This window comes from Myripristis murdjan, chromosome 21 (assembly GCF_902150065.1).
Source record: "Myripristis murdjan chromosome 21, fMyrMur1.1, whole genome shotgun sequence".
Taxonomy (NCBI): domain Eukaryota; kingdom Metazoa; phylum Chordata; class Actinopteri; order Holocentriformes; family Holocentridae; genus Myripristis; species Myripristis murdjan.
In genome coordinates this window covers 7506005-7530220 of record NC_044000.1, presented here as the reverse complement: position 1 = coordinate 7530220, position 24216 = coordinate 7506005, and the positions used below count along the sequence as shown (strand labels likewise).

At 42.0% G+C, this 24216-nt stretch overlaps 1 protein-coding gene across 1 annotated transcript in view; it reads right to left on the bottom strand.

Moving 5' to 3' along the window:
* Positions 1 to 23776, bottom strand: part of tbx15 (T-box transcription factor 15) — a 37962-nt gene extending 14186 nt beyond the window's left edge. Inside the window, exons 1-4 of the mRNA XM_030080990.1 lie at positions 23590 to 23776; positions 14024 to 14231; positions 9818 to 9919; positions 2306 to 2477 (exon numbers count right to left, since the gene is read on the bottom strand). Coding sequence (XP_029936850.1) covers positions 2306 to 2477; positions 9818 to 9919; positions 14024 to 14231; positions 23590 to 23776 — 669 coding nt within the window. The remainder of the gene's footprint in view (positions 1 to 2305; positions 2478 to 9817; positions 9920 to 14023; positions 14232 to 23589) is intronic.
* Between the last annotated feature and the right edge of the window lie 440 nt (positions 23777 to 24216).

Genomic DNA, 24216 nt, shown 5'->3' with positions numbered 1-24216 from the left:
CACTGAGCTGATATGATCATCTAAAGAGCTGTGACAGAGGAGAAACCTGCCAGCCCCACACAGTTCGCTGCTGTTCGCTTAGCGCGCCGCCATTTTGTCGGAGCATTAGATTGATCTACCTCTGCCGAAGCGGCGCCCGCACGCCGCGTTCCAAATCATCGCATTACCTGGCATCTGCGCATCAATGGCAAGCTCTATGGAGAAATTGATTCGCAGCGGTTTCTCGCGCTGTTTTCAGAAATATCTCCGACCGCTGTAATAAAAGTAATCTGGCCTAGGATAGCTCTGCTGTCAATGATAGCGGCCATTTTGTGCCAGCTCCCTCTGTTTCGCCATTTGGATCCGTCGAGAGCTGAGAGAGCAGATCCTCTCTTATTTTCACCTATACGCATGACCGGCGAATTCAAGCCTATGGACTTCTAGAAAAGATAAATCTAACCTAGGGCGGCTGCTCCAAATAGCACACTGATACTGTAATTGTACACGTGGTTATGCAACACACATCTACGCTTTACATCTTTGGAGGTGCCGACTGTTTTGCTCCATATCCTGACAGTTTGGAATTATCAGGTCGTATCTGACTTTTTAAAAATCAACCATCAGTCTTATTCATGATCTTTGAATTGAACTTTATTTTTGTGTAGATTTATTTTTTAAATAATATTTGGGGGTCAGCTATTCAAAAAGATCATTCTTAGCTTACAATATGTGTAAGAGAGTTGTAAATATAAGCCTCCTATATACCATCATTTCATGGTTCACATACAGTACAGCTGCAGTAATTAATGATAGGGTCATGGCCATGAGCTGAACTGTGTGTTTTGCCATTGCCTTTAAACCTAAAGACCAATAAAGACTAATAATCAAAAGCTGACGCTACTCTCTTTTGTTTCATATTCTACTTTGCATATAAAATCTGTCTTGAAACAGTGAGTATGTTGTAAATAAGAGGCTCCCTTCTGCTTAAAGCCCCCTCATAGACTACATATACGCAAGGCAAGGAATCAAACAAGCTTTCACCTCTGGCTCTGCATCTCGCTACAGAGGAGCTGCCAGCCAGTAAGAGACCGACTCCGGCTGCCCACTGCTGTAGTTCCACCACTGACTGGATATGAGCAAGGCAGTAAATCAGACAGACTGTGGTCAAACTCAATCTACTGCAATCCAAATTTCACCTCAGTAGCATGGCCACTTGACAATATTACATATCAAATCAAAAATTGAAACCGTTCCATTACAAAGAGCTACAGTGGATATAAATATTATACAGTCAAGCAAGGGCCCGCCTCCTGTCTCTAGCAATAGCAATCCACAAACTTAATGATATTTAATCAGCGTGAAGTAACCAAAAAAAAAAAAAAAAAAAAAAAAAAAAGAGAGACCAACACTGTCAGCATCACAACTACAGGGAAAGAAAAAAAAACAGCTAAACTTAGAGAGCGTCTTATATTGAAAGCCAAACTGCTCTGCTGCACTAGCTTTAGTCAGGTTTATACAATTATGACGCATACTGAACAATATTTTAAAATACTGGCATCTGATTGGTTGTTGGCATCGTGAGTTTTTATATGATACAGCGTCGATATGCTGAACATTTGAGCAAAATAAACCAAGAGGAGGTGCCAGGGTTGCCTGATGCCCCACCATGATCACAAATGACATATAAACATATCCAGTTAAGATAAAAGAGTCAGTCATAATTCAGATTAACTCACTTATTAACCAATATCTCTATGTACACACACTCGTCCTGTCATAAGGTACAGATAGCATGAGCTCTGTATCTTAGAGGTGCACTATGAAAAATTGCAAAGAAGCCATATATTTTCTTTTCTTTTTTTTCTTTTTTTTTTGGTCATTTTTGTACAGTGCAGCTTTAAAGCATTAATGAGCCATTTGTAGTTTTGAGAAATGTTTTTCCTTATGTGTATACAAATTCAAGTTGCAATATGCTACTTGAATTTCTGCTAATCAGATGAATTACTGTATAGAGGGTGTAACTATGGGGTTTCTTCCATGCATTGCTCTTGATCTAAAAAAAAATGTGTCCTCACACAGACAAACAAATGGCACAACAGACATTTTTCACAGCAGCTATTTTGACATGAAACAGCAGGTACATGCAGGTGTTATTAATTACAATAATCAGAGTTCCACTATATTTAAGTGCAGCAGGGCCTTTCCAGTTTCCAGAACCTTAAGTCATGTCATTAATAACACCTGCGTCTACCCTTCATCTCAAAATGGCCGCTGTGACGGACGTGAATAAAGTGCCAAATCAACCAGGAAACGGGCTGGTCCTTACGTGTCCCTGGTCGTCCAGTTCGTTGTTGGTGAGTTTGAGCTTGTCGAAGCTGACCACCTGCCTCATCCAGGTGTCTCCTGAAGCCAGGGAGTCCGGGTGGATGTAGACCCGCGGAGGCACCGGGGAGTCGGCGTTTCCTGCCACCATCCACTTGGAGCTGTGGTACACGTACCTGCACGATCAGACAAACATAACCGGCTTTAATGGCAGCTGAGTTAAAAACTACCAACATTCACCGACACCTGTGCGCAAAATCTGCCTTCTCCTCGAGTCCCACGTCTCACTGCATGCTCCTGTAATTTGTCTCCATCCCAAAGAAAAATTATGATCATTATGTTTACTCTGTCTGGTGGCAGTGTGATAGCTACACAATAAAGTTTTAAGAAACAACTGTCTACCATACTATTGCAGGGTACATTTATGAAAAGGGATTTCTCAATAAAACCTGTTCATCTGTGAGAACTTGCTTTTTTCTATGGTGGAAGGACACAGCAGCTCCCAGGTTGCGCGCTACGTTTTGATCAACATAGTGCTCCTTCTCAGCACAATAACTTATTCACCCCATCCTCTTTCTGGAAAACCCGCTGAGCGTGCGTTGCTCTGGGCTTATTCTCACTGTCCTGCTGGACAACAAAAATCATCATAGTCAGCTGCGTTGCCACAACACCCGCTTTTAAGACTCAGCTGTTGTTTCTTCATTGTGCTTGAAATTTCTAACAACAGAGACATAAAATATTCCATATGCAGTCACACACTCAGCTGCATAGTTTCAATTAAAGGCCGGCCATAATATTTGATGGCGCTGTCTGCAAGGGGTGAAGAAAAAGAAACGAAAGAAAGAAAGAAAGAAAGAAAGAAAGAAAAGGTAAGAGAAAAAACGAGAAATCATAAGAGAAGAAAGAGTAAGTGAGAAAGAGCTGATAGGAGAGAGGGGAGGATGAGAAACAAACGTCAAAGGCAGTGACAGAGAGAAATAGAGAGATAAAGAAAACAGCAGAAAGAAAGGAGGGGGGGAGAGAGAGAGAATGGCAGAGTGAGATAGAGAGAGAGGGAGCCTGAGGCACAGCTGTTTGCCTTTAGTTCTGGCCATGCGCTCAGTTGAAAGTGCTTTAGCTGCAACGCCTCTGCCAAAGACATCACTCAGCAGTGAAACATGGACAAAACTCTTATTTGGTCCTTTTGTTATTGCCTTGAAAGAGCTGCACCACCCTGTCGAACTCTGAGTCACACACACACACACACTCATGTAGGCTACATACAGTATATAAATATACTCTAAGGCAAGCACACGAACATACAGTACATTCAGCATCATAAATACACACAACACAACTGAGGCATGCACAAAAGCACAGCTAGTGACAAGTATGGAGGGCTTTCGGGTGATGTAACTCACCCTCTGGCGGCCATATTGGATGACAACAGTGGCTGTGAACAGCTGAATATGTTTCTGATCTTACAACTTAGCCGTCTCAACACAATTGAATCAGACATGATTAATTTCGGTGCTGTTTTCGATGAGGGAGAGATAATTCACCCGCTGTCAGCTTGTTAGCTAGCTAGCCTCAGTCAGCTAACAGCCCGGGCTTCTTGTAAATGGCCGACATCTGCTTTGCACACTGAGAGAGAGGCTAGTGTTCGTCGTACTGGCTAGCAGCTGAAGGTTAACATTGGTTTCTTTGCTAAAGGAGCCTGCTGGCTAGTTAGCTAGCTAGTTAACAGTGTGTTCGGGTTAACTGAGCTGACTCTTTTTTGGACCAGAGACAGAGGACAAAGCAGTGCCATGCAGTTGGTCTCATTTATTCGGAAACACAAATAGTCTGAAAAATGTCCCATTGGACCGAAAGCCCATTAATTCAACAAACACACATTATTACAAAACCTCAGTAGTCTGAAAAAAGTCCAATTGTACCGATAGCCTGAGGGCCCATTATCCTGACAACAAAGGCCTGTTGCTCCAGAGGCCTTTTGCTCGGAAACACACACTCTGGAGTTGTTGTGTTCAGTGTTTGCTCGTGTTCTGACAGGCTTTGCATCCGTGCTGAGAAATGCATCCAAACCTGTTTACCCTAACCACAATCTCAGGAACCTCCTGCCTAAACATTAACCAAATTTATGAAGTGGACATTTTTCAGACTCATTTCAGGATAGCGGCCCGTCAGACTAACAGGCTTTCAGTCCAATGGGACACTTCTCAGACTATCAGGGTTTTGGATTAATGGGCCTTTGGCACAATGGGAAGCCAGCAAAATTCACCTTGTTGCACTATTTGTTTTACATCGTAGCCTACATGCACACTTTTCCACGTAGCCTCTCTATCTTCTTCTAGCCGGGAGACATTTGTGCAAAGCCAGTTCCCCAGCTGACCTCCGTGACGGCCTCAGACAGGCTTGAGGTCGTCTTTATTCTTTTTCCTGTGCACTGTTGTTTGTTAAGGCTGCTATTTTATGATACTATAATATACTATTATTGTAGAGCATTTATTAGACATTCATGTTTTTTATTTTGTCTCCATCTTTGCTGTGGTGTTTCCCGGAAATCACCTGTCAATCAAACTATGTTCAGCATCTTTTTCCTTGCACTGCAAAAACTCAAAATCTTACCAAGATTATTTGTCTTATTTCAAGTCAAAAATGTCTTATTCCTAGTCAAACTATCTCATTACACTTAAAATAAGACATGATCACCTCAGAAGTAACTTGTTTTTAGACAATATTCACTTGTTTCAAGTGAAAATTTGCTTGTTTCATTGGCAAAATTTGTTTCTTGTTTCTAGCCAGTTTTCACTTATTTCAAGTGAATTTTCCCTTTTTCCACTGTCAAATTTTGCCAATGAAACAAGCAAATTTTCACTTGTTTCAAGTGAATTTCCACTTGAAATTGTCTAAAAACAAGTTACTTCTGAGGTGATCATGTCTTATTTTAAGTGTAATGAGATATTTTGACTAGAAATAAGACATTTTTGACTTGAAATAAGACAAATAATCTTGGTAAGATTTTGCGTTTTTGCAGTGTGAATTTTTGCTTTGGAATTGAATTTGAGATGGCGCTCTTTTCTGTGTCGGTTCATTCATGGTGGCCGTCACTGCTGAAGTTCACATATTTCTCCTGTTTATTTCTTCTGTTTCTTCTGTTCATTCCAAAACAAAAACCCAGAGGATTTTTCCCAGTAAAGACACCGTTTAGACCAGCAAAAACTTTGAACACACTAGATAGCAGTTGAATCAGTGTTGTGTATATTAATATAATAGACAGCAACAAATGAAAATGTGAAGGTCATACCTTTAAAAGATGAAATACACCCGGGACCCTCTGTGTGTGTATCAACAAACTGAATAGATGAAGGGACTGTGAGTCTTTACTGGTTCATGGAACTGCATCATGACAACAGCTACAGCTGAATTTGAACTCCCTGCTCCACTTTACTGCTGTACACCACCAAGCACACACCTCCATACACAGGTCTGACTTTTGACCTAGACACGCTCACACACACACACACGCACGCATAAACACACACAGAGGGTGCCAGGCGTTTGTGTAATTTCCTGTTTGGAGTGCTGTTTAGGGTTATGCTCGGCGTAGCAGGGAAAGTGTTAAGGAACAGAGAAACTTTAGCCCCAAACAGGACTGGAAATCTGATTAGTTCCCCCCTTTCATCTTCCATAAATCTACCATCTGGCACCGGCACAATCAATAAAGATCGGACTTTATGTGACACCCTCGCCGGACAGATGTGGAGGGGGTGGGGGGGCTTCAGCCGACACCACACTTCACACACACACACACACACATTTTCGTATATGGATACTTCCATGAGCACACACACACACACATGCACACTCATGCTGACAAAAACATGCAGCTTTTTTTTCTTAATGTATCTCTTGCACACACACTTTCTCTGTCTTTTCCACTCGTATAAACACACACACACACGTGACACAACACATATAAACATACCCACAAAAACAGGTTGTCTGTGTGTGTGTGTGTGTGTGTGTGTGTGTGTGTGTGTTCTCAGCTCATCACACATATACTCTTTCATGGGGAGAAATACAGGCATGCACATAAAAAGACACACACACACACACACACACACACACACACATATACACTTGCCAAACCCAGGCTGTATATTGGGTTACCGTACTGACAGAGTAAATATTGCTATTGAATTACCATACAGGGTTGACTGGTGTGTGTTCTGAGTTTGTAAGAGAAGACCAATGGTTATGTGTGTGTGTGTGTGTTTGTGCGCCTTGTGTTTCTGTATTTATGAGGACCAAAGGCCCTCACGAGGATAGAAAGATACAGAAAAATGGATGACAATCCTAATCTAAAGTGACAACGTTTTTGCTTGTTGTCAGTGCTCCAAGTTTCAGATTAGGACTTCACGGAGGATTAAGACTAGTCTTAGATTAGGTTAGGCTTTGGATTTGAGGTTTAGATTGAAATTAGGATTGGGGCAAAGGGATAGGGAATGAATGTAGCACATGATGGGCCTCACAAGTACAGCGAAACAAAAAAGCATCTGTGTGAAAACATGGTTTTGATTGTGTGTGGGTACCTGGCTCTGTGTGTGTGTGTGCGTGTGTAGGTGTGTGTGTGTTTGTGTGTGTGTGTGTAGACTCGGTATCCTAATGCGCTCTGACACACAGTATAAGGGATGAGGTATGTTTGAGGGAGCCAGACAGCGCTGGTCTCTGCGCTTTTCTCATTCAGCGGCTCAAGCTCCACGCTAACTGAGCGAGCGTCCACATAAAAGAGCAGTAATATATGGAGATTTAATGAGAGCGGTACCAATGAGACGTTCCTAAAGAGGGGCAGGGAGCCTAAGTAAAGCAAGTAAATTCCAATAAAGACCTTATTTCCAGACCCCCAACTCCCGAGGACTATGAGACATACCAGTGACAGCTCCCAGCTCAGTTTGCAAAGCCCTGTGGTAAATTCCCCAGCCAGGAAGAAAATCCTATTTAATTTTACAAGCTCTTTTGGCCTCTAAAATCCTCCATGATATTTTGGTTCGCTGGTGCAAGAGCGAGAAAAACGCCTCGGTCGGTGGCAGGGCAAAACGTCTACTGTGCTTCAGTGGAAAACTTTATATTAATAAACAACTGTATAAAGTGAAGAATGCGTGAAACTACACAAAACAAGTGTCTACTATACACATATGTCTCTTGTTTTTATTTGGATTTGTGTCCCTTGCTTTCTCCAAAGCACTTTTGCGATGAACCGTTTTTTGTTGTTTTTTTTTTTTAAATAAATTTGACTTGACTTGACGTAAGTGGGAGGAACCTTCTCCAAATCCATCCGAGATGACAGTTGTTTTGTTTGCCACAGAAACGGGAACGTATCTGCTGCATGCGTGGCCTTTAATCAAATATCGACCCTGACCTAGCAACGGATGAAAACAAAAACCTGCCTCACTGTAAACACGTTTTATTTGATTTAACTTATAAAGTAGGTCCTGTCGCTGCCAAGGACGCCCATGTCGTCTGTTCAAACGCTGCTGCGCCATTCAGCGCTTAAAAAGCACAACCGTTGCATAACTTTCCCGAGGAGCGTGTTTCTCCATCCCCTCCTCATGAGCTGAATTAATTTCAGGATGTTTCGCTGATGTCGTCCACCTCTCGATACGATGGAGGTTCCTCCCTGAGCGCAGCCTCGGGAAAACAGACTGGAAAAACTGATGTGAAATTAGATTTTCTTTGCCCGAGTTATTCCTTGTTTTTGTAAATTCATTCTTCAGTTGAAGTTAAAAGGGCCATTTGAGGATACTGTGTATTGCCACATCATTTTGGCAATCAGCAGCTTCAATACAGAAATATCAACTTCTCATATATGTATGTATGCATGCATATATATTGACACTTGTGATTTAGATATGGGATGGTAAATGCATAATTTTTGCACTATTTTTCTTCTTTTTCATTTTTTGGTGACTGTACTGCATGTTTACCTGATGACTGATTACAAAAGTTTTAGATACACTTGTTTGCACCTCCTTCCGCAGCAACCTGAGGAAAGAAAAATGGCCAAAATGTGCTGCTGCTGCTACTACTCACTCAGTTTTTATTTATTTATTTAATATTCATCACTGTGGAAACGCCCCTTTAATAAAGGCTCGTTTAAATGAAGCATGTGGCTTAAGAATACCTTGGACCTTCGACTTGTTCATGCATTGGCCTTGAACTCAAAGACTCAACAAAAATGGCTATTTGTGTTTTGCCACTCTCTCAGTTCGTGACACACACACAGACATCCTGCTGACGTAAACAGCATCAGCATCCTTGAAACCTCCACATTTTCCCAGTGCAGCCACCGGCGATGCAGGTGAGCCACACCACGCAGCATCATGTCATTTCCCTTCCCTCTCCATTTCGTTTTTCCATTTCTATCATAATACCTGAAAAACGATATGAGAATCCTGACCCGAGACACATAAAAACTACCACACACACCCATCAAGAGAAGCAGGCACGCAGCATCGTACAATTTTCTTTCCATGTCTCCTTTTTTTCCCATTTCCATCATTATACCTGAATATTGAGGATTATCCTATTTGCAGGATAGACTCTGGCTATAAGTTATCCGCTAGGCCAGTGGGATGATGAATACATTTCAATCTCCTCTCTCTGGTTTACCTCTCTAGCTTCAGGGAGCAGCGCTATGTGCCAGGACATTAGTCTTATTGCATATCCAGAGAGATCCATCACGTAAACCTTTCTCCAGGACGGGTGCACAGTGGAGACTTTTGTTTCACCTCTCCAATGCAAATTACCGAGGTGACTGCTTTTGCTCTATCGCTATTAGCACTTAGGAGAAATTTTAAAAATGATTTAAAAAAAAAAAAAAAGTGTTGGAATATCGTTGCTCAGTCCAGATGCAGTTACGTGTCTTACATGCGGCACGAGAAATGAGGAAAATCCAACTGGGTCAAAATATTTATGCTCGGTCCAACATTTGAGATTTGTCCAGGAAAATAGAGTTTTAAATCCAGCAGCGGCGGTGGAGTGTGCATACGTTCATGCATTTGCACGTGCAGATAGGACTGAACATGTGCATATTCTGCATGCATATGGGGATATTATCTATGCAGCTGTGCACAGATTCAATCGAGTTTGACCGATATTAGTTTTTAAAAGCCGATACTGAAGTTACCAGTAGCTGGTATTTTGTGCTGATGTGAAACGCCAAGACAAAAAGGGTGGAAAAAAACTCTAAATCAACACGTAGAATGCACTTGCACTTGATTGCACTTATTAAATTGCAGTGCAAACTAGTCCTATACATGAAAATTACAGAGTATGCAATTAAAAAATTAAATGAATGAATGAGGAGAATAAGATGTCCTCACTTGTCTTGCAGGCTGTGCTCAGGGAAGAACCCCCATCATGCTGGAAGTGAACAAAGATGACGATCCACTATCCAATATCGGCCCAATCTATCAGCAAACCAGTCAGTGTGTCCCCATGCCTGCCTGTGTATTGCAGTGTGTGATGAGCGTACCTGTATCTCTTGTTGTCCACTGGCACAATGTCCATGGCGATGTAATACTGCTGGTGAGGGTCCAGGCCAACAATCTTTACCCTCATGGCAGGAAACATCCGCCTAAAGGGAGAAAACACAGAGAGACACTCATGTATCTGATCCAGTTACACTGATGTGCCTTGTTCCACAGGAACAAATCACCTGCCAGTACTGATACCAAGCAAGGAAGGAAATCAATAGGATTGTCGGGTCAAAAAAGGCACAAAAAATAATAAAGTGTCAATAAAACAGCAACTGCAGGTGAAAAAAATACAACAAACAGAGCATGCATGGTTAGAGTTTAATCAAATTTGGTTTCGAAGGCTGCCAACAGCCATATTTAGCTGATATTTTGTTTCCTCCTAAATTTTTATTCTTTTCAGGATGGAAAAGCATCTGAAAGAGCATCTAGACTGTCATGGGACACTAAAACTCTCCAGTGAAAGCCAGACTAAGGAAATTCTTCAACGTTAGCAGCTCTTAAAACAGGGTGACCCACCAGAAGAAACACTAGACCTGACATACGTTACACCTGCATTTACAAAGACACACCAAACAATTAAATGAATATATAAAATGTGCAAAGCTAATAAAAATTTGCTCATGTCTGGTTTTCCAGTAGTTTTTCTGTAGCTGCAGTCAGGGTGGATCCTCCATCAGAGGTGGACAAAATGATTGGCCCATATTGAGTATCTAATGTCTGCTCAATATGGACCTATTAGATTGGTCCGACCTTAGCCACAATTCTAAAATTAATTTGTGAATTTACTGTCAAATATGAGTAGTGATAAAAACCTCATCAGTGTTGAAAATCCTTTAAATTGGGTTCAGTGCATTTTTTAGCCTTTCCTTTAATTTCAGGGAAATATTAAGAAAAAAAAAGAAGGAAAAAACACTTTCTTCCCAAGTATATGCCTGGTTAATATTTGAACAAAGTGAATATTGCATGAGAAAAAAAAATATGATGAATAGCAGATTGTCTACATGGTACAAAAGCCAGTACTGTGTCAGACTATATCAGTCATTGTATTAATAAAATCCCCTAAATATATTCATACACAACTATCTCGTAAAAAGACAAAACTGTAGCTATTATATTTAAATAAATATAGAAATGAAATTAATTAATTACATACTGAGATAGTGGCAATCTCAAAAGTGTCAAACAATTAGTATCCTTAGAGGCAGAGAAAGGGGGCTTGCATTCAGGACGTCAAAACTTGGCTTCCTCGAGATTTAATGGGAGAGGACAGCAGAAATTACCATTTTCCAGCCTGGCATCCCGTTTTGTTAAGTTTGAACAAACTGCCTACTGACCGTGCATAATTTCAACACAGTCTCACTTATGTTTTTGCAGCACTGAACAAACCCCTCAGACCACAGCGTGACTGGCAGGCTCGGAGGACGGGTGGGTGGGTGGGGAGGGGCCTGGGGGTCTGGAAGGTTTTGCTCAGCCAGTCTGCTGGCAGCCTGGAGCCTCAGGTCACTTTAGGCCTCATCTTCAGCATCAGCGCCAACCATCTACATGTTATGATGACTCATTAAAGAGGCGCTAGAATTCCACTTTTCTTCTCTTTATATACATGTCTGATCAAAGATGCTGAATGAAGACTTGTGATTTTGAAAATGTGCGTTTTTTTAAGATTTAAACTTAGAGCTACACTACATTTTTAAAACAATTTTTCCATCACTCTACTAAATGCATCACTCAGTCCTGATTGGCTTCCATCCCTGAAGTCTTCCTAAAACCTGTCCAATCAAGGCCATTTTGCAGAGCCGCAGCCAGTCTCAGTTCAGCACTGTGAGGATTTAAAAACCCATTTAACTGAACCACTTTTATTCATCAATTATTTTTATCCAGATGTTGAAACTAATCTATATCAACACTTTCCCAAACAAAAAACATCTGCTAACTGTGTCAATAAGTGAAAAAAAATCCTTCCATTTCTCCTTAGCTCTTATTTTATTCTCATCACTTTAAAAAAAAAAAATCACTTCAGTATGAAAGGAAAATATTTTCTGTCATATTGTCAGGCCTGACCTCTGACCCGTGTGATCTCGTTGTTTGTACTGCTGCTGGTGTACTTGTTAACACTCTAAAAATGGAATAATAATTACTATGTAAGCAAAGAGGGTTTCTTTAATTTAAAAAAAATAATAATAATAAAAATAAAAAGATTTGTAGGGACCAGCTCATTTGAAGTTACAGGCTGAAGCTCCATGCCTGCACACTAATCCAACGCAAACCCAAGAAAATTAGTCTAAAGGAGGAAAAAAACGGCGCCTATATTAAATAATGGTCTGTATGAGAGGGAGACAGTTTAACTTAATTCCTCGTTTTGCACTTCAAACGCTGCATTTTTTTTCCCTTTTCATTTAAAGGTCGTAAATCCTGGCCTGCATAATGAGAAAAGAGGGCTGTTTTCTTACTTCCCTTCTCCTCTGAATTTATAGGCTTATTATGAGCAGGGCATGAAATACGCACGGCGACGGTCGTGTCGTGCCTGCACTCTGCTTCAACGGGGACTGATTGTTGCCCTATTTATGAGGCGATTACCAATTTAAAGCCAATTCATAAAAATAGTCTATAACGAACATGGGCAGAAGGGAGCAATATTACTGTGTATATTAATTCAGAGCAATGGGGAAGAGCTGAGAAATAGCAATAACATTTACCCCCCAAACATCTGAGTGGATTACCGCCAGGACTGGGCTGGAATAAAACATAGACACCCATTACAGGTATTTTTTTTTTTTTTTTTTAAATGAATCATTTGTTAAAGATAGAAAATATATGGTTCATATTTCATGAAATAAAAACTTCTTTGGCCTCACCCCTCCTCAGTATGAATGTAATTTGCGGCCTCAGGGCTAAATAGGTCACTTATGGGTTCGTCTTTAGCTCCTCTTGCTTAAAGAAATTAGCCTAGAAAAAAAATTATAGAGCCCTATAAGGCATAATTTACCTTATCGTTTAATTCTGAGACGAGAAAAATATCCCATATATTCCAAATGAAGTGAATAATTGCCCTGAAAACACCCCACACTGAAAAATGTGTCAATTTGAGTTGCTTATTTTGCCCTTGCCGTCAAAACAAGTGGAATAATCCGCCAGCTGGCTCAGATACGTTTATTGCAGCTTTTCTCTGCAGGTAATTGTCACTGCCTTGAAATAATCACTCCACCAGAATCAAGAAAATGACAGTTCTCCATTTCGCTGGAAAAAATGAAAATTGTCCCATCCAATGGCAAATTATTTATACTCGATTTAAGAAAATCTGGCCGTTAGATTCGGCAGCACAATGCGTGACTTGTTAAAAACAATTTTTTTGCAGAGCATTAAAAAAAAAGGCCAGCTACAGAAGATGAGGGTGTAGCAGAGAGCAGAAAGAGGTCCACACTGAGGATCTGGAGGTCGCTTTATTTGCACGCTTTGGCTTGTAATTGTGGCTCAAAACAGCGAGAAAACCCAAAACACGTTTGGGAGAGATTAATTAGAACCAGCTCCCCCATCCTCTGACATCAGGATACCTGACGCGTCATGCCTGAACACCCTGATCACACAGCGGCTTACAGGCGGCCTGCATGTGCAACACATTAGCACCCTCAAAACACAGTGCGCAGGTGTGTGTGTGTGTGTGTGTGTGTGTGTGTGTGTGTGTGTGTGTGTGTGTGTGTGTGTGTTGCAGGACTGCAGACGTGCAGGCCCTAGTTAGTTATTATTGAACTGGAAAGTGAGAAAAAGAATTCATTTCTTAATTTCTTTCCAAATAAATGTTTGTTTTGAATTCCTGTGGGCTTGTGCGCACGCGCGTGGATCGCTGCGTGTGTATATTTTGTCATAAGCCCATGCTATATCCATCAATAAAGTAGGGTACCTCTATTAAATGCGCCTGTGTTCGCGAATGGTCTCCGTGTTTAATCATAACAGTTACTCATCTTTGTCACTGCGTGCTTTGTTTCCTCTCCAATGAGTGATTGATTATTGATTTATAGAAACCCAATTAGCTATTTTCCCTGCCACAGAGAGGAATACGTCAATGAATGATAAATGTGCAACATTTACGCACATTTGGCGTACGGTCAACCTGCGCCATGCGTCCGCTGCCGAGCTGCACGTCAACCCTCTAAGCTATTTTCAGTCACCATGAATCAAAAGCGCAACGAGTTGTGCGTCTGCGTTACCTCCCCGCCTTGGTGATGATCATCTCCGTGCCGATCTCATGGAAGCGCTTCCACAGGTCGGCGCACTGCAGCTCCACCTGGATTTCCTCCATGGAGGCCGGGGGCGACGGGTCGCAGGGGCCGGGAGCCAAGTCGGCAGGGGAGCCGAAGGAGCACGACGTCCTCTCGGCTAGACCCTCTCCGTCTGAGCCGGGGCTCGCCTCTGAGTCTGAGGGGGGGAATGAACAATGAATGAAACAGTGGAATTAACAGCGGCTTTACGCAGGAAACTTGGCGCAGTTTAAGGCATATAGCGGTTCTCTGCTGGGGCCAAATCACCTGCAGCCTGCAACTTGGAGAGAAGCGCCGGCTGTGCCTTTTTTTTTTTTTTTTACCCGCTCAGCTCGTCATGGTGTTTGGTCAAATTTCAAAAGCAGACTAAATGCAGCGTAGGCTCGGAAATGTGATGGAGAAGGTAGTGGGGTTTAAATTGGGCCACACAATGAAGACGTCCTGTGGGAGCCACTCCGCAAATGGAGTTTCCTTCAAGTTCCCCTGCGGAGCAAGTCTAGTGAATGACCACAGAAAGTCATTAATACTGTCACAGAATCAAGCAGATGAAAATGTTCCCTCTCTCCTGAAACGCATCCAGACCTCCATGAGGCATTTTCATAAATATGAAGCTCGCAAGTTTGACAGACCCAACCTGGATGACCCCGGCCTCCGTTTAAGCTACTAGCGCAGCTGTCAGGATACAGGCAAATAGAGTTAAAAAAAAAAAAAAAAAAAAAAACTCACAGTGAAAGACAAACTACCGGAAAATAATTTACTTGTTAGGCCTACTTGTTAACCCCGTTAATGACATTTAACAAACATCATAAAATCAGTGGTAGGTCATAGTCTAATTAAAAAAAATAAAAGCCTCTTATGCGCCTAAACAAACAGAAACTGAGACTGACAGGATTGAATATCCTTAGCTTACAATTACAGTTTTTTTTTTTTTCATCAAAATTGTTAAATTCATAGTCATGATCTTGATGATGTTATGGGGTTCAGTGTGCTCTACACAGCAGGTTTGCCAGCTGGGATGTCAACCCTTTGATGCTCAGTATCTCAGCACTGAAATCAAGTTCTAACTCCAAATCCACAATCCGATTTTTTGTTCTCTTCTTTTCTCAGAAATAGCTGAATCTCCTACTGAAAACACACCACCACCGACACCCCTCCACCCCCCAAAAGAAAAAAAAAATCTAATAATGTATTATTTATTGAGGGTCCTGACATGAGGAGGTTGACTTGGCAGACCAGGGCACACAAATATGGTTATGCAAATGCAGAGCTGCTGAGAGACTGGACACCGTCCCAGGCTTAACCACCACAGCACGGGCCGAGCCAGAACTGCTGGAAACAAGAGCACGGTGCAGGGGGAATGGAGATATGAGAGCACGGGGGTGCTGTGTGTGTGTGTGTGTGTGTAGGGTGGGGGTTAGATCAGAGACCGCAGAGAGAGAGAGAGAGAGAGAAAGAGAGAAGAGACGAGGGCTGACACTTTCCATCATCTTTTTGCTTCAGCATCATGGCAGCCACGTACATATGCTCTTTCTCTTCCCCATTAAAAAAAAAAAAAAAAGCTCCAATACACACACTTGTTCACCCACACACACACACACACACACACACACACACACACACACACACACACACACAGTAGTTGGTCAGTTGCTCACTCTCGCCCTCTCATTAACACACTTCTTCCACACTGTGGTGGAGCTGAGGAAGACTACCGACAGCTCATTTCCCAAAGCTATCCTCACATGAATAAAATTGGTCATTTAAAAGTCAACAAGACAGAGATTGTCTCAGCATCACGATGCATCACTCCTCACTCCACTCTTGGTGCTGCTGTTTAATTGATTTTCTGGTTAATAGGCATATTGGTTTGTTATTAGATATCTGATGTCTACCAATCAGGTGTTACCACCACAGGATGGAGGCTCCTGCTGCAGGCCCCTGCTCAGTTTTCTTTCTTTCTTTCTTTCTTTCTTTCTTTCTTTCTTTCTTTCTTTCTTTCTTTCTTTCTTTCTGTCTGTCTGTCTTTCTTTCTTTACACGTTGTTTTGGATGTGTATGTATATAGTTGGTTTTCAGTAGGTGAGTCTGTAGCTTTGGAGATCTTTTAATTAGAGTGACAGGTAGGTGTGTGTGTGTGTGTGTGTGTGTGTGTGTGTGTGTGTGTGTGTGTGTGTGTGTGTGTGTGTGTGAATGCGGTGCACCGGAGTTTGGGTTCTCCTGTTTTTGTTTTTTGTTTGTGTTTTCATTACAGGCTGGGTTTGTAATGTATTTGTGAGCCTAATTGAAGGATGTTTTATTAAAGGTTACCAAAAGTCAAAAGTCTTTCTTTCTTTCTTTCTTTCTTTCTTTCTTTCTTTCTTTCTTTCTTTCTTTCTTTCTTCCCTGTTAAAACGCACAGACAGCACCATCAAATATTATGGCCGGCCTTAATTGAAACTATGCAGCTGAGTGTGTGACAGCATATGGAATATTTTATGTCTCTGTTGTTTGAATTTTCTAGCACAGTGAAGAAATTTTTTGAGTTTCTCCTACCACTGAATAAGGAAAGCAGGTCAACTCAATTAAATGAATCAATTTAATTTGTCTGGCTGGAGTGTTTTAGTGTGTTTTAATGTCCCATGATGGTCTAAAATTCTGTTTCAGAGCATTTTCCAACCCTGACAAGATTAACTTTCTGTGGGAAACATAGAATAGCTGTCAGTTTTTGCTCTGCATATAAAGTTATTGAACACTGGGGCAAAACATCATCTAGTGCAGAATCAGCCTTAATAAATAATACAAACATGGGCTACTGGTTAAAGCTATATCAAATGTAAATGTCTGCCTCATGGTCTCAAAATAGACTTTGCTGTGCTGAAACGGAGCGGAGGCCTCCGGAGGAAACAGGCGCATTCCTGCGACTGAAACAGCCAGATTAAATGGGATGATTTGGCAGGAATGCGCCGGAGATGCACGGTTCACGTCTAGAAAAGAGGGCCAAGCAAGGAGCCTGGTAACAACAGGCTGCTGTCGTCTCCGCTCGGCCCGCCTGTCATCAGGGCTGAAGGACCTCCACCGCTCGCCAGCCCACCACAGTGCACTGCTGACCCCTACACACACACACACACACACACACACACACACACACACTCACACACACACACACACACACACACTCACACACACACACAGATGCTAGAGTCCAAGCCAATAGCCAAATCATACCACTTGTCGAAGCATATACTGCTATATACACACAAATACACACACACAAATGCACACACAAACATGCACACAAATACGCACACAAATGCACACACACACACACACACACACACACACACACACACACACACACACACACACACACTCATTATTGTCCCCGTGTTCTGCTTTAGATACCCTCTACATTATAATTTTGAATACTGCCAAGGAAAACAAACTCTGTGTGTGAGTGTGTGTGTGCATGTGGTGTATCGTTGCCAAGGATGAAAGTAACTAATTACATTCACTCGTGTTACTGTAGCTGCTTTTGTGTGTACTTGTACTTTTCTGAGCATCTGTTTGATATATTTTTTAAAGGATCATATCAGTGATTTGTCATGTTTGGCCTAATATCTAACAGAAACGTCATGTTTCTGCTAATCTTTTCTCAAAGCAAGCAGTCATATTTAACTCTGATATTTCATTTTTCATTTATCATTTTCCCTCCCTTTTATTCAGCCATTGGTTTCCATTCATTCCACTATGATATGAAAATGAATTTTCAGAGATTTAAAACTTGCACACCAGTATTCCATCACCATAATAAAGTCATCCACAAGTGTTTTTTTTGTTTTTTGTTTTTTTTTAGCTACATTGTAAATCACGTCCATGACAGTATAACTGACATAGGTAATTTTTACTTTTTACACATCATAAACTGGGCCTTCATAAACTGACAAATTGACATTCATAAACCGTAGAACTGATAACTCAATGTGGAATACAAATGTTCCCACGGACTATTTTCCCTCGCGGAGGGACCATTTTACGCCGTCCAATTTCAAGTCATCAAAGCACAGCAGTGCTGCTGATTTTAGGAAAAATAATGTGGACGACTTTATTATGGTGATGGAATACTTGTGTGAAGAAAGTCTGAAGTCTCTGAAAGTTCATTTTCATATCGTAGTTCCACGTGAAGTTTATACACTTTGCAGATTTTACACTTAACATGCAGAATCACTGGGATGGTCCTTTAAGAAAAATATCAGAAAAATTCTACATGAGCAGCAATTTCTAGCACACTTTCCACCACTGATGGTTGCATTTGTGTGCGTGCGTGTGTGTGTGTGTGTGTGTGTGTGTGTGTGTGTGTGTAAAGCAGTGAGGCTGGAGCTGGAGGTCAATTCCATGCCCTAAGCTACAAATGATTTACAAATTGCAGAATTGCAGACATAAAACGGCGCTCTTTGTCTGGTAGCACAATATCAAGCATTCAAGGTTTCATTTGAATTCCCGAGGTGAAATCTCAGTCCGGCTCTCTGTGCCCAGCGAATAGAAAGCGACGTTTATGGATGACTTCAAATTTGTCCACTCAGCAGAACGCTGCCCTGCAGACATCTGCTGTGGTTAGGGCTTCGTGGCCCTCGTTCACGTTCACACACACACACACACACACACACACACACACACAGCCTGGATCTTGTGGTTACCGGCTCCCAATCACTCCATGCCAGGCCTCATTAAAAAAGAAGCGAACATCCATTGCATGCCACTAATTGCTCTGAACTTAATCAAGTCAGTGTCTCATTATTGTCCTCTGTGTTGTATTTCACATCCACTCATGCCTCACATCTGGTTCAAGAGAGCCGGTCAGCGCTGAAAGACAGCGGCCCAGCTTCACTCAGCCATTTAAATATGAGGTCGCTGCATATGTACTTTCAGTAATAAACATTATAGGAGGCGGAAATGCCTGTAACAAAGTCATAATCGGTCTTTTATGTGGGTAGCAGATAGAAATATGCCTTTATTGCTGCCTCTGACATGCCTCTAATGAGCAGAAAAGATGCATTTAATGAGTTGGAAGTATTTGTAATTGGGGTAGTAAATAGCAATTTTACATATTGTAGCAAAATATTTCTTTATCGCTGCTCTGAGGTGCCTCTTATTAGGAGTATTTATGAACAGGAGATGGATTTCATGAAACCGTTTTAAGATTTTTTTTTTTTTTTTTTTTTTTTTTACAACCACAGGGCATTAGCTCTTTATCATGGTGCCTCTAAAATGTATTTAACGAAACAGATATTTATAACAGATTTTTTAAATTCTTTTCTTTTCTTTTCTTTTTTAGTGTACTGTATAGGTAAAATCCTGTATTGTTATTCTAAGATGCCCTTTTCAAGACCACTTGGGAACAAAACAATGGATTGAAGGATGTTTTAACTGTTTTGTTTTTTTTTAAAGGCGGCACACAGGGATTTTACATATTTAATGCACTGATCTGTTATTGTTCTCTTGTCTCTGATAAAGAACGATCACACTTAATGAAACTGTTTTCAATGGAGAAGTTTTTTTTTCTTCCGAGCAGTAGCATTACGCCAACCATGAAATTACTGAGTAACCCAATCCATACCGAGAGAGCACCTGTTTTCTCTGTGGACTGATGGAGACCCGGGCGAGGAGAAAATCCATTAAAAAAAAAAAAAAAAAGTGTAATCCCGTTCATATGATGTGTTTACATCTCTATTACCAGCCTGCATGGCAAAGAGCGGATTGATACAATCTTTTATGAGGGAAAGTGGCTACATTTTTGGCTTATTTTGCGGCCTATGTAATAGGCTATGTAAAAAAAAAAAAAAAAAAGAGAGCGAGAGAGAGAGTGAAAATGCGTAAAAATGTTAAACTGTAAATTGCCATGCACAAATAAGAGAGGTTTATTTATTTATATATTTATTTATTTAATTCGTTTACTTGCTTACTTACTTATTTACTAGTCCTATTGTTGGTGTAAAGGAGTAAAGTTTGACTAAGGCCTTTGATCAATAAATAAAAATATTTATAAGCCATATAGACTCACCAGTCGTTCGGAAGGTTTAAGGACAATGTGGCTGGAGTCATTTTGTTTGGCTTTGCATATTTACATATTCACTTGTGACACACAGACACACACACACACACACACACACACACACACACACACACGCACACACACACATACACACACACACACACACACACACACACACACACACACACACACACACACACTGTGTGCTAAATTAATTGTGCTTCTCTTGCAGCCGAGCAAATGAAAATTCATCCCAGTCAGGATTTTCTATCCCGCTGGATCTGTCTGTGATGTGTGAGCCCAGGCGCTTCCAGTCCTGCCCTTGTCTTTAAGGCTAATAAAGATGTTATATGACCAGTCGGCTTAGAGCCTCGCCTCGAGCTGAGTCAAAAAGCGAGGAAAAAAATCACTCAGTTAAGGATTCCTCTAAACCACATAATCTGACCACAGAGACTCGGCTGATCTCGGTCATCGCCGCCCGACGCGTCAAAACCGGAGGCTTTTGGATCCTGAGCAAGACCCGCTGATCTGCCAGGAAATCGGCTGCTAATGAGTTGGACCTGTAGGGAGGGAGGGAGGGAGCCGGGCTGCTCGAGCACTTCTACACCACGGAACATCCTGTGACAAGTCCTGCAGGGGCTGCAGGGGCCGGGACGGGGCCGAGGACTACCAGCGCTTCAAAACAAGAATCCGAGGACGCCCGGAGTGTCCTCCAGCAAACTGAGGGACGCTTTAATTCCACTCTAATTGATTTATCTGGAAATGATCCAGAAGACAGAATTAATAGAACGACTACTATGCCCTACAACAGCAGCCGAGAACCGGAGTGAGAAAAATATTCTGAGTGTCTCTCCTGTTGCTGTTACACATTCATCAGAGCTGAAGGAATCATTTTTGTATGTATAAAATGTTATGAAGTCTTTGACCTTTCAAACACACACGTTTGCCCCAAGTTTCACCCTTGTTACTTGCATCGTCCCCAGACAGCCACACTGATCAACAACAAACCTCTGCCCATAAGAGAGGGAGGGATGGTGGGGGGTCCTGGACAAAATATATCCAGTGGAGGTCCCTGTTGTTCGTCCGTTTGGACGTTGAAACGTTTGATAGGCCTTAAATTGCTGTATATGGTGCATACACTAATAGGGCGATGTCCAGTCAAAATTAGACATTGTCTCCCCTGTCTGATCCCAAACACAGAGGCGTTTCACAGCGGAGAGGAGCCGTGCGTCAAGGCGCTGCGCCCCGGAGGTCGGGCAGCTCTCTGCAGCCCGGGACTGCCTGCACAGCACCCTGGCCTGCGCTTCCAAAAACCACTCATGACATTTAATGATAAATTATTTGCATTTTACATTGCGGAAGCTCCATATAACATGTTTTGTTGTTGTTGTTGTTTTGTTGTTGTTGTTGTTTTAATGAAAAAAAATCATTAAATAAATATGCGCGCCATGTTTGAACCCAGTTTCTTCGCGAAACTCCAGTTTCATTCAGTTTCATTTCTTAAATCAACTGAATGCTGTTTACACTGTTTTTCTTCTTTTTTTCTTTCATTTCAAACTATCAGTGACAGCGGGGCGTAAAAACTTTGGCCTGGGCGATCCGCGCACCTCTTCATGTCAGCTGAGAGAGGCGGCCTGCTAAATAAAGTGGCGACGTTTGAGCTCCCAGCAAAAGCACAGAGGTTAAAAGTCACCTCACGTCTGTTATTGAAATCAGGCCTGAAAGGCGCAGGGCTTTACCTCTGTCCTGTTTCTCTGCAGAGACAAAGATGTGAAGGTTTCACATGAGCGAGCCAGCCAGCAACACATCACACTACTGCTAAACTGCTAATTCATGAATGAATTCACTAGCTAATGAGCTGATACGGCCTAATCAGTCCAATAGATGGAAAAATAGAGTAAATTAAGAAATAACGACAAAAATCATTAAATGTAATTTTAGAAAAATACACGTGATAAAATAAAATAAAATAAATAAAATGAAATAAAATAAAATAAAATAGGCCCATTTTGAGAAGCTCGCCTGTTGTAATGAAACACATGTAGCGGATGGTGTGCAGGCACCTTCAAGAGCTGATTAAAAAAACAACCAAAATCAGACATACTTCACTCCTATACTCTAAGCCTGCTTAAAGCAAAAAATATTAATCACTTTGAGGTCGTGTAATATTCCGCGCTCTCATTCCGCGACAGGTCAGTTCTTTGTTTCTAACACTCCAATAACCTACATATTTCCATGACTTGCCCCATTTTTGCTATTTATTTAATTAATTTATTTATTATTCCCTTGTGTATCTCATCTTATTGACTATCAATTGGTCTAATTAACGCGCAGTGGTGAAATCATTGTCAGCTGCAGCAGCAGGCTTGGCTGCTTGTTGCCTGCTTGGATCAACACGCAGCCAGTGGTTAATATGGGCTCATTTACATTCCAACACTCACTTTCTTCAAATAATCACTCTATGCTAATGATCGAGGCCTTAATAATACGTGGGGAAATGTGGCAGGCTACACCTGGATAATATTATTGGCACCGTGGCGCAGTAATTGCGCAATGGCCGCATAAGGCCCATGTAGGGTTGATTTTAGTGGAGAATATAATTCCAGATATTATTTGAAGTGTGGCTGGTTTATTCTAAGGATGAAGTGTATGAGAATGTCATTTATTTGTCAAAAGGCCTCCGTCACACAGCTGTCTGTAATATGCCCAGGCCTCCCTGCAGACCTAAGCCAAATTCCTGTTGACAGCCAGCGTGCAGACTCTCAGCTCACCCTCCACAGTCAACCGGGTTTACCAATGATTTGAACTAGCAAAGCGCTGCGAGTCCTTTTCACTATTTCAGTGTAAATCCACCAGTCCTGAATCAAAACTTCCACGGCCAAAGCCGCTAGGACATTTAGGCTGCGCGCTGGAAAAAAAAAAAAAAAAAAAAAAACATATCTAAGCACCGAGTCCTTAAACTTCTTTATTTTTTTAACAAGTGGGAGAAACTGTCAATAGGTGAGAGATGATTTCACTTGCTCACAGTGCAAATCAGCTACTTTCAGGAATTTATTTCAATCATGAGTTCACTCGGTACTGTAGTGAAGCGCAGAGGAGCACAGGAGACGCTTGTGTGTCCTCCATGCAGGCCCACAGTAACATGCATCATTTCTATAAGCTACATCTCCTTACATTGCACTCTACTGACACTTCTGCCTTTTGGAAAAAAAAAAAAAAAATCTCGTCAACAAGTGTGGCTGCACTGGAAATGTGTTGAATTACCTCACCCCGTATAGGCTCAATCTCTCCCTTGGTTTAAGGGAAAAATATATTAAAGGACGTCGGTGCTGGATTGAAATAGGCACTTTTGCCGTGTGTAGCCTCGGTGTCGGGTTGCGTCACTGCATGTGAAGCCATGTTTTGACTCAGGACTCGTGGGTTACATTGCAGCGGAATAACGGAGATCCTGACATGTTGGCGGTGTGGTGCAGGGTTTGCGCACTGACCGGGGTCCATATCCAGACAGTGCGCCGGGTCCTCTCCGTCGGTGGCGAGGCTCTCCATGGACAACTCCAGCTCCTTCTCCTCCCAGCCGCGGAGCTTCCTCTTCTTGTTGGAGCCGATCAGGGCTTCCACGGAAAAAGCGTGGGCTCTAGAGCTCAGAGCTGCGGCAGATCGCCTCCTCTCACTCATTTCTCTCAAATCCACCCGAGGGGGGGAAACAGCAAAAAAACCCACTCCGTACGTCCAACGCAGCACAGCAAAAAATGCGCACGTCAGTGTTTACAAAGAGGCGCAAACTCACCAAGTGTCCAAAGTAATCCAAAGTCTCACTAGAAACGCCGCGTCAAACTTTTGAGCCTAGCCTGTGCCATCCCGCCTGAGGTGAAGTCGAGGAGGATTGATCGTTTTGATGCCGTCTGTCGCTTTTTGCTCCCGTCCTTCTTCTCGGCGTCTTTCTTTTTCTCTTTCTGTCCCTCTAACTTCTCTGTGATTGATACTCACTTCTGGAGCAGTTTTTTTCCCCAGGCGCAAAGGGCGGCCCTTGTGCGCCCTGTCAAAGCCGCGCGTCCAATCAGAGGCGAGGAAAGACAGGGAGAAAAAATATTTGCTCCAATGGCAGCGGAGGAGAG